Source organism: Mycteria americana, chromosome 4 (assembly GCF_035582795.1).
Source record: "Mycteria americana isolate JAX WOST 10 ecotype Jacksonville Zoo and Gardens chromosome 4, USCA_MyAme_1.0, whole genome shotgun sequence".
Classification (NCBI taxonomy): domain Eukaryota; kingdom Metazoa; phylum Chordata; class Aves; order Ciconiiformes; family Ciconiidae; genus Mycteria; species Mycteria americana.
This window is the reverse complement of record NC_134368.1, coordinates 14,400,432-14,416,107: the sequence shown is the minus strand read 5'-3', so window position 1 is coordinate 14,416,107 and position 15,676 is coordinate 14,400,432. Positions and strand designations below refer to the sequence as shown.

General features: G+C 40.4%; 1 protein-coding gene across 3 annotated transcripts in view; it reads right to left on the bottom strand.

Moving 5' to 3' along the window:
* PPP2R2C (protein phosphatase 2 regulatory subunit Bgamma) overlaps positions 1 to 15,676 on the bottom strand; it is a 203,417-nt gene that overhangs the window by 8,979 nt on the left and 178,762 nt on the right. For all 3 annotated transcript variants that reach the window (XM_075499719.1, XM_075499720.1, XM_075499721.1), the window contains 2 exons: positions 8,138 to 8,307; positions 3,449 to 3,540 (listed from right to left, as the gene is read on the bottom strand). In XM_075499719.1, coding sequence (XP_075355834.1) covers positions 3,449 to 3,540; positions 8,138 to 8,307 — 262 coding nt within the window. The remainder of the gene's footprint in view (positions 1 to 3,448; positions 3,541 to 8,137; positions 8,308 to 15,676) is intronic.

Here is a 15,676-nt window from a genome sequence, read left to right as displayed (position 1 = left end):
AGTGTAAGACCCCTGCTTGACTCCCTCCCCTGACCACTGTTGTTGCCAAAGTACATAGTGATTAATGTGCCCTTCAGCAAATGAGATCGGCGCTGTCTGATCATATTAGTTCCTGTTCATTGGAGTAACTGAGCATCAATCACGTTCTAATCAGAGCTCATGTACATTGATTTTTTTTGTAAACTGCCTCACCATCAGGTCCTATCATAGCCTAGATTAACGCCTTAGTAATGACAAAAATTAATAAAAAGTATTTTCACCTAAATAATAAATATGCTTTCATTTTTAGCTGAATAATCCTGTCACTTTAAATTGTCACTGTAGCTTTGAAGTCTGCAAAAGATAGAAGTAACATGTTTAGAACGGCAGTTATTACTGTTATGTATACGTATCAATAATATAAATACTGTACTGCAACATCTCTTAAGAGTACCACTGTTAATAGGCATTGCTTACCTTTAGCAGTAGTCCTTTTTAAAAAAATACATAACAAGAGGATCAAATTAAGTGACCTTACTGTTCAAATGAACTGTTCTTTAAGAGTTACTGGTACCCAAATATAATTTAAATTATGATCCACCAAAAAAAAAAAATCCTTGTAGTGTGTAGCAAAACAATACAATACTTGTCATACACAGAAGCAAGAAGCTCAGAAGAGTGAATGTTCATCAAAAAATGAACATCAGTGCTGATACATTTGACTCTTCAAAAGAAACAACTAGATTAAAGGGAACCCTTATCTTTTGTCAAATGTTGCCAGCTACTCTACTCAACAGTTTCTTACAATCAAGAGCAGTGTATTGTGTTTAGTGACGGATTTGGTAATTGTGCATGACTAACAACGCCCCAGTGTCTGGGCAGTACAATAAATGAAGCCCCCACAATCTAATGTTCCCACTTAATAATTACTCACTGCATTGATCTTTCTGATTTGTTCAAGTAGGAACAAAAATATTATGCTCACTTTAAATCCTGATATTGAATAATACTTCTATTATTACCAGGCAACTATGCAGAGAGAGGTCTTACCACACTGAGGACAGCAGCATTTCATTCAACTACAGGAGAAAGACTCTGGGCCTGGGAACATGTGGCTGTCCATCCTGTACAACGCACTGGGAATTCCCATCAAGGATAAGCAAGGACTTGAAAGGACTTTAAAAGCCCTGAATCTTTGTCAAAGTCTCACAATATCTAAATGATTTGATTGCACTGTTCTTCTGCGCCAGATTTAGGCAGGGATCAGCACCATCCATATTTCCAAGAAAGGCTTTTATTTTGGTATTTTCAGTAGGACCAAACTCAAGCAGTAACCAGTCTACTGGGATAACCCTCTGCTAAAACATCCATCCATGCACGGGTTTGGGAGGTTCAGAGAAAAGCTCCAAAACCTGGATCTTCCCCTAAAACTTCTGTGGGTCATTCTCACTTTCTGACGATATCAAAGCCATTTCCACAACCGCTGGTGCCCAAGTTGCAGTCGTAGCTGTCTGGGAAGGATTTTGCCCAGTGTGCTCCACCTATGTCATTTTAAATGGCCAGCAGTTTGTGTCGCAGGGGATACTCAATGCTGAGTTAATCCTTGTCAGAAAACACATTACCCTGGCATGTAGACAACACACATAATGGAAGTATATAGTTTCATTTGCATAAGAAACAATACAAGGTAAAAGTTTTATTTCTTAGTAAAGACAGGATCTCTCCATTGGGCAGGTACAGGAACTGAGGAAAGGAAAGTAGTCCAAAGAGAAGATGCCCGTTGCAGAGTGTACAGCATTACACTTTACCTGCATTTGTGGAACACAGGACTGGAAGAGACCTTGTTCTGCACTTCCGAGTTCAGACACTTGTCGTTTTAGCCAATGTCTCATGTAACTGCTGTCACAAATTTCCTGAGCACCATCATCAAAACAGTTGGGCTTCTTACATCTCCACTACTCAGGATGGGAAGACTGCTCCATAGTGTCGCTGTCTGAACAGGTATGAACTACTTCTGATTTCCAGGCTATAATTACCTGTTGTCACTCAATACCTATTTGCTGTTGTGTCATTATCATTCACATTTATTTTAGCTAGATCCTCTTCTTCCCTATATATACCTCCTTGATATACTTACTAGAAGCAAGTATAATCTTGGCTTCTCTTTTGCTAAGCTGATCAAAACCAAACTCCTGTCCTCTCCTCTCTTTACAGCAGCTGTCCATTTGCCCACTTAGTTCATCTACCTTGGAGATGAGGGACAAGAAATGTGTCACTGCAGTCCAAAGGTCTTTGAATAAGACCCTAACATAATGTCACCACTACTCCTTTCTCTGCTGGATATCCCAGTCTTGCCCATTCAAGGATCATATCTGCCTTTTTCACAGCTGCCCCACACTCTGTTTCATAGTCCTCGCCCAGGCCAAGGGAGCAGGCCTGCTTCAAATACAATGAGACAAACCGTTTTTCTCTTTCCCAAATGAGAGGCTGTGAGCTGAAGGCACAGTTCCAGGCTCTCAGCAAGTGCCAAACTTTTGCCTCTTGGCTCCTAGCTCTGCTGAGCCAGAAGTCACTGTGAATTCGAAACTGGCTCCTGTGCTCTCTTTCACATGCATTTTGTAGACTGCTAATCCCTTCCACAGTCACCTAGCATATGAATGTCCCGGTGAGTTGTTTCCAATCGACAAGATGAAGGTTTGTGTTTTAACTAAAATCCTCACCTTGCATTATACTCTTGGATTTCATCCATTTTTATTACCCCAGTCCTCTCAGCTGCTCAGTTCTTCCTGTACAATATTCCTATTCCTCAAAGTACTGCCACCATTTGCTAACATTATTGCATTAGCACATTTTATCCTCGCTCACACTGACTTGTTGTGCCAATATTTCTTATGAAAATATTCAACAAGATATTATGTCCAAGATAAAAACCAGGACCTCTCCTTCAGTGCCTAGGGAAAGGGACTGCTCTGACAGGGGGAGGTAGCAGAAGAAACTGTCATTCATGTCAGTGGGAAGGTGGCAGCAGTTTGGGGAGAATCAGTGGGTGCCTGTGACTGCCTTTCCTCACTCCCTGTTTCCAGTAAATGAACCGGATTTCTGAGGCAGCTCATGTGTAAATACAGGATCACACAAGCTTTCTTAGTGTGTTGGTGGGGCTGTGCAAGTTGGCAGCGTTCTTTCTAACTTTTGCAGCCTACTTATGATTTTGGTGAAAAGACAGAATTTGAAGGTTTTTTTTCCCCTAAGGCATGAGCCAAGATTAACAAGGTATACATCATGTCTAATGAGGTTAGAGACACGACTGCACCAATATCCAAACACTTTTTACCACCCTGAACGCTGATATGTGAAGACGTAAATTGATGTGGAAAAGAACCATGCGTAACACACTACTTTCTGATTGTTCCCCTTCATATGGGAGCTCTTTTGCTAAATGAAGACAGTGATGGACATAAGGATGGATTACCTGTCTGATCCATTCCATGCACATTCAAACTTGTCAAAGATGCAGTCATTTTCATAGAGGGAACACAACTTGCTCCTAAGGTAATCATGGACCTGTTTCAAAGAAAATAACTGCTGTTATTCTGAAATAAAACGAAATAGAAAACCCCACAACCAGCCCCTCCACTCTCTGCTTTATCTCCCACATTCACTTTCAAAATATGCTGCAGAGATTGGTAGCTTTGCAGAAGATACTGTGTTTAAAGAAGTTATCTGTACTTTTCCACAGCCCAATTAACCAGGTGCTACAGAATTATTGTTGCAGGAAGGCATGAAGCATACCTCCCTCAGCAGGCTGCAGACCACCCCTCTTCAACATATTTGTTTCCTGCTTGGGTGATTTTCTCAGTGCTAGCCTAATTCCCAAAGACATTTCACCAGCTGATACCCTAGATGTGCTAATTAATGTTCAAGAAATCTAATTTAAATAGTAACAAAAATGTCATATTCCAAGATAAGCGGACTCTCACTTGTTGTGGCAAAAAGAACTTGGCTCTATTAAAAGAACCTGTAGTGTATGGTATTACATATATTTGGGTAAGGTATTTCAGAAGCCAAATACAGGACAAGGTTGCAGTTGCACAGGCTGCAAATTAGAACACTAATTTAGCCCAAGGATGTCTCCTATTTGGCTGAGACTTAAAAACAACATTGTAAAATCTCACTTACATACCAGCGGGACTAACCAGCAGAAGACCTCTCCTCTGGGCCACACATCTCTGCTGAACAAGGGTTATCAGAAAGAGACAGATCTCATGCAAACTATTTCAATCCTTTGCTGAACTTGATTAGTTTTCCTTCTGGATGATTGGTTTCATTCCGCAAGGAAATAATGATCTAGAAAATCCCTGCCTAGACAAATTTACTAATGCACTTTCACTCCTGATGTTTTCTTCTAGCTGTTGTAGAAACTGTAAAACAAAGATGTGCAGATGGCCTCTCGGAGCGCACGTACCAATCCAGTAGCCGAGGGGCATAATTTAGCTCTGGCATACAGAGGTACCGGTTCTTGCAAGCCCAGGGAGACTGTTCCTGCTCATGGATGCTCAGCATCCTCCTCTGGCCTGAGGGTGTAAACATTTCTTCTAGGCAGATAACTTCTATCAAGACCAGACGAGGGACAATGACCTTTCACTTATATTTTCTTTAACCCATTTTCAATAGCCAAACTGTACAGTATCCTAAGAATATTTGTAACATAAGGTTATTAAGGATTATAAATATTAGTCATGGATCAATTTTCATCAATAGATGAGTGAACACTGAGCGGTATATCAACAGATAATGTCTTATACAGCAAATAATAGGCAAATGGTAGATGCAGATAAAACATTTCACAATTAAATGCATTTACCCTCATGGTGAGTAATAGGTCAGAACACTTTTAGTACTAATGCAGTTTCTTGCACCCTCTGTAATTAAATTCTTTCATTTTCTCTTTACTTAAAGCTTTTTTATGTTAGCAGTGGAATTTGTTACAGAACTGGAGTTCTTTATAATCTTTGTGAGCTCCCAACACTTGGAAGAAATAGAAAGGTTGGGTAAGGCAGGAGAAGGAATTAGATCGCATTTGCCTCATTGACTGTCATTTCTAGGTCTTCCTCTTACCATTTCCAGCAGCCTTCTGTCATGACCACTATCACGACCCTTTGTGAAGTGTGTCCAACTCCACAGCTTGGAGCTGTGCCTTTCTATCAGCTCTGTCAAAAAGCATTTTGAAGTTCCTCTCTCAGATTTCTTACTGAGCTCTTCAAGGTCTCAGCTCCTTTTTCTTGACTGACTCTGCCTACAAACTTGCACTGCTGCCTTGAACAGCCAGCTTGCTCTTCATGTGGACCCTTTACCATATTTGACCACATTCAGACCCTCAGAATGACTATGAAAAACTAACTGGAAGAAACATCTGCCACTACCAACTGAAGGTAAAATCAGATTTGCCTTTTCTGTTACATATTGTTTTTACCACATATGAATAGTACTTGAATCCCAACCAAATTCATTCCGAACTAATTACAAAAGGCATTCTCCTTTTCTTCACTGCACTGTTTTAGGTCAGACCTTCATGGAATTATCTAGTAATTCTGTGCTCCAGACTAACACAGCAACATGACTACATGGGGACCTATTTCACTGGGACTGAATAGTCGCAATCAGGCAATGCGCTGGTAAGTGACACATTAGTCCAAATCCCTATGCAACAGACCTTGCCAGAAGTGGATCAAGCTACTATCAGCTATGAACGTGTTCACCTCTGGTTGCTGCTGGTATGGTTCTGTGGGGGTAATTCACCTGGGCAGCATCAAAAGAGCATCCCGTTAGGCAGGGCTGCCTTGCAACTTTCAAGCACTGGCTGTTCTACTGTATTGCTCTTTTAGTGCTGTCCAGTGCACCATACTCTGCCCTTTTTTCTTTTATGTGAAGCATAAACAGGAGAAAATCATGTTGAATCACTGTCAGCAGATGAAGTGTTTCAGCAAGGCTGTTCTATGCAATAGCATTCTTTTAGCCACAGCATCGATAAGGAAAAGAACTTGCACAAGGAATTTGATTTTTTTTGTGATACTAAAATTGTAACCTGATAATGAAGCAGTACAGTTATAGACTTTGCTCTTTCTTACAACCCTGTGGGGAAATCTCCTGTTGTGACCCTCTTCATGAGCTCTCAGCTAGACAATATCTACGTGGCTACCATGCAGTGGATGAAATGAGAAATTCAATCTTTTAATCTTTTAATGATATACATGTCATCATAATTATGTGGATACATAACTGAAAATGTTAGGTTTATTTATTGCCTTTGGGTGATCCACCACAAAAATCTTTTTGAGAGAATTCTAAGTTTATATATGAGATTTATGTATGTGAGAGAGATACCTCTAAGACAAATTATTTAAAAGAGTAATTTAAACCACTTTTTCTTAAGAACAGAATTCTCTACTCTCTGCAGTTGAAAAACATGAAAGGTTGCCCAGGGCAGTTGGACTGTGTGACTCCTATGCAGTCCTGTGCTATCGGCCTCCTAATGCCCCTGAATTCCAGATTCCCCTTTAGTCCACTGCAATGCTCAGCAATGCATCTGTATACTCGTTACAAGGCACTGGATAAGTATTTGAAAATGAAATGCAATCCATAGGTTAAAGTAAGGCAGCAACAACACTGTTATATTTGCAGGGTTATTGTTGTTGTGGGTCTTTTTTTTTTTTTACTAAGCTTCTGATTGCAACAATCAGTACTGAAAAATTTACATTATACTCATTTTCCACATCTTAGCATGGAGAAATATAACTTTTTAATCGGCCTCACTGTTGGGTGTCAGACTGATTTAAAGGTGGCCAGCTTGTTTCACAGCTATCTACATGAGGAAACAAAAGCAGACGTCAAAGTCAAGACAAACAGGTTGTCTTGACCAGCTATTCCTCTCCAGGGACAAGGTTGCCTACTCCATTAGCATGAGTATAAAATAATATATTACCTAAGTTCCTAAAATCTAAGATATGCTTCTGTTATATAAAACACAGTCTGGCCCTTACCCTCCCACTTCATTTTCACAGCATATCAACATTTCTAACACATTTAGCATTACAAGTACTGCCATTTTCAGAGCAAAACCAATTCTGTAGTTTTAAAGGTATACAGGCTCAGACTTCCCAATGTTAACAAGAGACACACTGGAGAGTATCCACCAAAATGTAACTTTGATATTACTGATGTCAAATTTTGGTTATTTTGACAAGTCACACTACAAAACTCTCATTACATGTTATCTTAAAACCAGCCTTAATGATAGTTTACCCCACCTGCCATTATATAGACACAGAAAACACGGGGTTGTTCCAGCAGTGTCGTAGGACTGTCTCTACGTAAGCAGTAGGAGCCAGATGAATGACATTTTTCCTACTTTGCATACTCTTCTGCAGTAGCTTAACAGCTTTTTCTCATTGCATTTTCATAACAAGCAGTTTCTGTGTCACAGACATATTTTCCTTCTTCAAGGCAGAGTCAAAAAATGTAAGCTCAGCCCTCTATTGCCAAACAGAACAGATGTCAGAGTACAAACTCAGTGCCGGCTGGAGCCACTGGCATTTTGTCTGGATAATATCGCAATGAATTCAGGCAACCAGATGTGTCTGTCTGGCATTCGCAAACTGCCGTGTCAGTGGTGATGTTAGGGTTTAACACTGATTGCTTCTAGAACTAGGCACAAGGGAGAAACGCATAGATGAAGTTTTTAAAAAAAGTTTTTAAATGACAAAGGTGTAAACTCTCAGCTGTCCCAGTGGGAGCAGAATGCTAAGCAACTCACAAAATCCTTTCCTCAGTTTCTTTTAAATGTTAATAGTGAAATACATCATCTGAAAACAGATGCCAAAGTGAAGAGATTATTTCCCTTGTTAGAAGCATCGTTTCTTTCAAGAGCCCAATCCACAGTGAGTGTTACCCTGATTCCCCAGGCATTACCCTTCCTTACTGATGCTGAAATTGCCCTTTTGCAACTACAAGGACGTCACTAGAAGGTTTTTAACCACCTTGTTTAGCAGCTCTCTTAGCTAGCAGCTTCTCAGACCAAGCAATGAGAAGTTTAGGAAAACATTCAGTTTTTGAACAGAGATGCTTTTATATTGTTGCATTTCAAGCCGTAGGAGATACCTACCTGGTATGTTTCTACAGGCTTTGTTTCCATGTTCAGATCCCAAACCTTGACAGTGAGGTAATCTCTTGTTAGCATGTATCTACCGCTGTGACTGAATTTGACATCTGACACTGAAGAGATAATTTCTGAAAAAAATGATCTGTTACTGGGGTCTTCTGGTTCTTCATAAACTGTTCAAAGAAAAAGAAGCAAGAGAGAAATTAGAATTCTATAAAAAAATGCTCTGTTGTACAATCTGTACTGTGCATTTCTTGTGAAACAATGTAGTTCAATGTACCAACGAACACGATACAGAATTAATTATATGCCCAGCACTTAATTTATTCTTTTATCTTTATATAAAAATGCAAACTGTAAGCTTTAAATATTATAATAATTAACCTTATAGCTATGGGCCCAAAGCATCACTTTGGGAAATTACGTAAATACACCAGTTAGTTGACTACAGCTACCTATAGCAAGGCAGTTCCTCTATGGCCATCCTTTCTGGGGTGCCCACGCCCTGTTTCCTGACATAACCAAAATTCAGGTGTCCCCGTCACATGAAAGGTGTACATGTGGTCTCACAACGGTCTTGGCATCCGCAGGAAGGGTGGTTACTCAAAGCCTGCCCTGGTTGCCAGAACCAGCTGGCCAGTCTGCAGGCTCCTCACTGGTGATGTCTGGTACACGCTGGTTAGCTGGTCTGTGTGCTGCACGATCCAACAAGGCAGGGGATCATGAAATATTGCTTACAGTACCTCCATACAGGGAAATGCGGTGGTCACAAGCGGTGTTCCCCAGGGCTCGGTGTTGGGGCCAGTTCTGTTTAACATCTTTATCAATGATCTGGACGAAGGGATCGAGTGCACTCTCAGTAAGTTTGCAGACGACACCAAGTTGTGTGGGAGTGTTGATCTGCTGGAGGGTAGGCAGGCTCTGCAGAGGGACCTGGACAGGCTGGATCGATGGGCTGGGGTGAATTGTATGAGGTTTAACAAGGCCAAGTGCAAGGTCCTGCACTTGGGCCACAGCAACCCCATGCAACGCTACAGGCTTGGGGAAGAGTGGCTGGAAAGCTGCCTGGCAGAGAAGGACCTGGGGGTGTTTGTTGACAGCCGCCTGAATAGGAGCCAGCAGTGTGCCCAGGCGGCCAAGAAGGCCAATGGCATCCTGGCTTGTATCAAAAATAGCATGGCCAGCAGGACTAGGGAAGTGATTGTGCCCCTGTACTCGGCACTGGTGAGGCCGCACCTCGAATCCTGTGTTCAGTTTTGGGCCCCCCACTACAAGAGGGACATTGAGGTGCTGGAGCGTGTACAGAGAAGGGCAACGAAGCTGGTGAAGGGTCTGGAGCAGAAGTCTTATGAGGAGCGGCTGAGGGAGCTGGGACTGTTTAGCCTGGAGAAAAGGAGGCTGAGGGGAGACCTCATCGCTCTCTACAACTACCTGAAAGGAGGTTGTAGAGAGGTGGGGGTCGGTCTCTTCTCCCAGGTAACAAGTGATAGGACAAGAGGAAATGGCCTCAAGTTGCGCCAGGGGAGGTTTAGACTGGATATTAGGAAATTTTTCTTCACCGAGAGGGTTATCAAGCATTGGAACAGACTGCCCAGGGAAGTGGTTGAGTCGCCATCCCTGGAGGTATTTAAAGGACGTTTGGATGAGGTACTTAGAGACATGGTGTAGTGGTGGTTTTTGGCAGTGTTAGGTTTATGGTTGGACTCGATGATCTTAAAGGTCTTTTCCAACCTATATGATTCTGTGATTCTGTGAAATCCAGCTCTTGTAGCTAGGAGGTTGGTCATCCCTGTTCATCTGTATATAATAATGATACTGGATGACTCACATTGAATTGCAGGAACTTGAAACAACTGGTATTAGTGGGCTCTACTTCCTCTGTTACAAGTCCACTACTCAACAAGGCCTCTTCATCCTTCCCCAAGAAGCCTGCACTAACCCTAGCCCTGCCTGCCAGGTGCCTAGAGCAACTCTTTTGCCTTTCTGCAGGTATCTGTGGCCCTGTGATCCAAATGACCTCATATGGTGAACTTTAGTAGAAAGTCCTGCTTTCGGGGTCCTTCAGCAAAATCAGTAGAGTTTTGGCATCTATGTCTAGAATAGTCTTTGAAAATTGGCAATTTGGTGAGCGTAATTTTCAAGTTTCAAAAGAAAAGCCATGTGATGAGACTTGAAAACGTGCTGAAAGTAGAACAACTTTTTACTGTCAGTCAAAACAGTTATTTGTGTAGTCTGCTGGAACATTTCTCTTTCAATTAATTTATCTATGACTATGATTCAGACTGTTGAAAGCAACAAGGTTACAGTTTCCATCAGGTGAAATAATGTTCTGCTGAAAGTTAAGGGTGAGTACGTGGGCGAAGTATGTGGGGTAACGCAAAAAATTATGGGCAATTTTCTTTGGGGGTGGGCAGTGGAATGCAGCCAGGCGTGCACATGAGAATAAAGTCTATATTTGAACATGTACCACATATCTAAATGGTAATGAACTACTTCAAAAAGGGGGAAAAAACTTTTCTTTTCAGACAGACTGTAAACGAACAACTTTAAATAGCTCTTTAAAAATTTGCCTAGACATTCTGCAAAGCAGGTATTTTGTAATTATCCTGTCAGATTTTCAATAGAAGTCTGACAAGCACAAAGCAATTATCATTTCTCATACCTCTTCCCTTTAATCTGTCCAAACTATGCACTTGGCTGGCAGGAATTTCATCCTCCTAATTATGATGTGAAGTTGCTATTGAAACCAGGAAAGACAAAAAAACCCCATACTAACTGAACTATACCTTCATTTATAGCCGAGATATATTTTCTTGGCTCTATGTATCTCGTCCAACTCCCAATGATTAGAAGAGGAGTAATATTTGTACCTGGATACTCTGTATTTTGTTAATTAATGAGATTAAACCATTTCATCCTTTATCTGCGGGTTTATTGCTTTTCTATCCTTACCACAGTAAGTATTAGAAAGACTTAGCTTAATTAACCGCAGAAACTAATGCAGGCATGAAGGCGTCATATCACTACAGAAAAAGATAGTGGTAGAAATTTTAGTAGCAGCAATTCTTTGCAGATAGTTCCTATAGTCAGCATAACCAACCCAGGAAAACTGTCACAGGAAATTAAGCAGCAGCTCCCAGTGTTACAGAGAAAGCTTAGCAACTAGCAGCATATGCCTGAGCAACCAGAACAAGGCATTGGCCTCAGGAAATGAAGGTGAGATACAGTGTCCTTGGGTCTTAGCTATTTCTGGTTTAGCATCAACATAAGGTTATGCATACACTGCAAAAAAAGCACAGTCTTCATTCAGTTTGGCTAACACAAGTTGAGTAATTGGAATCAGGACAGCAGTGACAGCCATGTGACTTGGACTTCAGTTCAGGCAAGCAATTCAAATTCAACCCCGGCCTCTTAAAGGCTGATAGGAGAAAACATGGTGCTAGCCCATCATTTGCAAAATCAAGTTTGCCAGCCTGCACTGGAAACACATTTGCCGTTCATTACAGTTTAGACCTATCTTCTGGAGGCTCCTCTTATGCCAGGGCACAATCAGCACCCAAAACACAAGACTTCAAATTGAGCTTACTTTTCCACATCTAAATAAATCTTGTTAGACCAGGACTTGGAATCAGAACTTTACTGAGATTCGATTACAAATTCTATTATACTCCTCAATTAATTTCTTGATTAACTTAATAACTAACTTCTCACATGAAAAAGGGTATTTAACTTTCATTAATATTGTTCTTGATAACCTTCACAGTGCTCATTGTATGAAAGACATAAAGCTACCTGTCTAGTTGCAAACTAATGAACACAGGAATCACAAATGGTGTGGTGTGTTGAGCTTTCTCATGACACTGCTCAGACTTAAATATCACCTTGATGACTGTGGAACAGAGAAATATCATGGGATTACAGAGGGAAGCTGAGCATATCTCTGAGTACAGCCAGTGTTGGAGAGGAGCCTCCAAGGAAGACACCATTCCTACCCCTTACTCCACTGGCAGATATGTAGGTAAGCTGGGAAGTCTGCTTAGGGAAATAAAGATGTTCAATCCCTTTCTGCACGGCTTCCTGCTCACAAGTTAAAAACCAGGGTAGCTTTTCACAGAATTAAGTCCAGACTTTGGAGAGAAGGATGGGTTGGGTGAAGGATACTTGCTAGAGCACTGTTTTCCTGAATCCTGAAGAAAATCTGCAGCATAAAAATATGCTGCTTCTTTCTCAAAAGGAACTGCCATCTGCTGAAAAACAAACTCTTATCTCTTGGTAAAAAAAATTCTTAGTGTTCCTTGAATTTCTCTGATCTAATGTAGACATGGAGACTCTCTTCAGAATGAGTGGATAGAAAGGCATCTAAGGTGTGGATTTATCATGCAGAAATATATGCAGATGTCTAAAGTGAAAAAAAAAAAGCCAGGAACAGCTAGAGTGGGTGGGAAGGTCCATCTCACTCAGCTTCCCTTCCAGACACTGGCCAAAAGAAAGCAGACGCCTCGGGCAGTACCTACGAAGAGTGTGGTGCACAGGCACTTCCCACTAACACCCTTGTGGCTCTCATCAAGCCAGTGAGTTGCACTCTGGGTGTCGTAGGTGCTGCCACTGCAACTTCCCATTTATTTTCATATGGGCCTGATTCCACAAACTTGAAAGCTATACATTTTGGACAGGACACGTTCAATTAAGAAAAAAAACAAACCCCAAACTAATCTTCAAGTTCAGTTCTAAACAAGAACTAATGGCTGACAAAAATTAGGGCTACTCATGTGAATGTGACCTTCCTTACACATCTTGTTTCTTAGTTTTGTGTTAATTGCCAAAAACATCTGATAATGTGTAGACTGGAACGTCTCACTCCGCTCAACATACACCATACAAACTGCAAAGGCCATGAGGTGTGAGTGCATGCTTTGAAATCCCACTAGAATGGTCTGGAGAGAGACCTGGTAGTCACCGATACTGCCTTCTTCTTCTGCTTTGCCAGCTACCTTTCACTGCTGTACAATATTCCAGTTTCCCAAATATGTAATTGTGAAAGAGGGATATCAAACAGCTAGGAACACAGGAAAGTGATACAGCAATCAGCACTACTGTGCGCACTCCACTGAAAAGTAGTGAGTAGATTGTAACTAAAATATATTTTAGGAGTCAACCAACCATTATCCCAACAATAGCCAAAAAGAACTCAGCCTCAGAAAACATAAAAACTCATGTTCTCATAAAAGGTTTTTCTCTTTGTTTGTCCCATTTCCAAAGATGCACATTTTTGATGGAGTCATTGGTTTTCTCCAGACTCCAGCACCACTGAAAACTAATATTTTGTTTGCTGGGCAGAGCTTTAATCATTGCATGGTGTAAATTCTGGCATATGTGAACTTTAAAAAGTAGTAATAATGCTAAAAATGGCTCATATGGTGGGTGCAGTGTCAGAATCCAATATAGCATACAAAATCCTGTATTCCTCCCAAAATCATCGCAACAAGGAGTATGCATGATTCTCTACATTATACTATAGGACCTTGGGTAATGCCTCAGCTGAATTTTCATTATTCCTTCACTTCTCCTTTTCCTCTTACCCTCACTCTTTTGTCTGGATGAAATAAAAACACAAGCACTCACAGCACAGAGGGTTCCAAAATACAAATACGAATAATGACTTTAAAAACACAAAGAAGAATGATCTATTTAAAAGGAAAGCAATAACAGTATCTGAGATAATATGGGGCAGGGGTTAGAAAAGCTATCTATCTAATATCATGAAAGTTTATCTGGAGCTACTTTTTATTTTTGACCTGAATTTATAACTATATAATGCATTGATGGGATAAAAGAAATGTCAGCTGTAGTCAGTTAAACAAATCCTTCATTGCTTTTAAAAGAGAGAAACATAGAGTATATGCCTTGGCAAAATTTTCTTATCGTGGTCTGAGCACTCGATGATAACTGCAAGGGTTTATGGTGAAATATTGGTAAACAAAACAAAGAGAAAAAGAGAACTAGCAAGGGAGAAGACCCTTGATGGTAACGCTGTGTACTCCTTAAGGCATAAAGATATGAGCCTTGAAAACTTCTGTTACTGCCGACCAAAAGCAGAACTACCAATAAAACCAACTTTTTGCTATTACAAAGCCAAATATATTTTAAAAGAAAAGCAAAGATGAATCATGCTTACATATTTTGCAGAACATGCGATTATCCGGGGGAGGAACAAAAACAAAACCAGGGAAAACTTGAAGATGAAAGCTTACCAGATCCACAGATTTGGTAAGAAATTCCATCATTCATAGGATAAAACTATAAGCAGCCTTAAAGTCATTCCCTATAGCAGAAAAACAAAGCTTCTGCTGAAGCAATTTTCTTTCTACTTATGAACAAATAATAACTTATTAAAGCTTTTTTCTAGAGGATACTGTTAATAGTTTGCATCCTGTCCTGCAAACTTCTGTTTTTTCAGCATTTAAGTGCTGTTACTTAGATTTAAGTCCTTGGAAATCCTGCACCATGAAATAACTCTCTCTCTCCCCCTAAGGACAGGTAATGGATGTAGAAAATTGTCCAGTTCCAGTCACAGCTACAAATGGGTGAAGACAGTTTTGACAACACTGGAAAAAGAGGCAGTGGGTTTAACAAACAGGGAGAGGACTGTAGAGGCCAGAGCCAGCGAAGATGCTGGAACAAGAAAGGGAGAATAATTTTCTTTTTTATTATCCAAGCATGCAAACAGTCTGCAGTTAGGCTGAATTAAGGACTTATTCCAGACAACCTCTGGGTTACACATGTATACACACAACAGGTGTATTTCAATGGGATCTGGAAATACTGGTGGTGGATCAGGGAATCCCTCAGCGGGCTTTAAGTTTCATAAACACAGAAAACTGATGCAGACCCAGGCCAAACAATTTACCATCTAAATTAAGTCTCTCTTTCATTTCAGATCCCAAACGAAAATGGCTGCAATATCTGATTAAAATGTACTGGAAAATGGCACTTTGAAATGTATGGAATTTCACCCATCTTGACAGGCTAGCCACAGCAACTTGCAAAAGAAAAAGATGTCCCCTGATAGCTGATAAATAAACACTTTTAAACATTCTTTTTTTCTGGAATACATGGTCATACTAATTAAATGTTTCTCACGAAACATGATCCTAAGCTAAAAATCTCACAAATTATTTAACTATACTCGAATAAGTTTGGATGGCAAATTAGCACCATTCCCCAGGACAGCTGTGATTTGCTCCACAATATATATTTCATAAAGTTTAGTATAAAAAACCTAAGCTAAATTTCACTGAATTTATATAAAAATACTAATCACATTCATTTTTTTAAGTCCATGACACTTGTTACTATCCTTCAACACAGAAAGCATTATTTTTTTTGGTGCCATTTAATTCAAGATATGCTCGCATCTTGAGCTATGTGTAGTTCTGGTCTTATCTCTAATGTGGTAGAGGTCTCAAGAAGACACAAAAATGGGCAATAACAATGACCAGAAGTATCAAATTACTTCCATGCAGGGAATGACTAAATAGACTG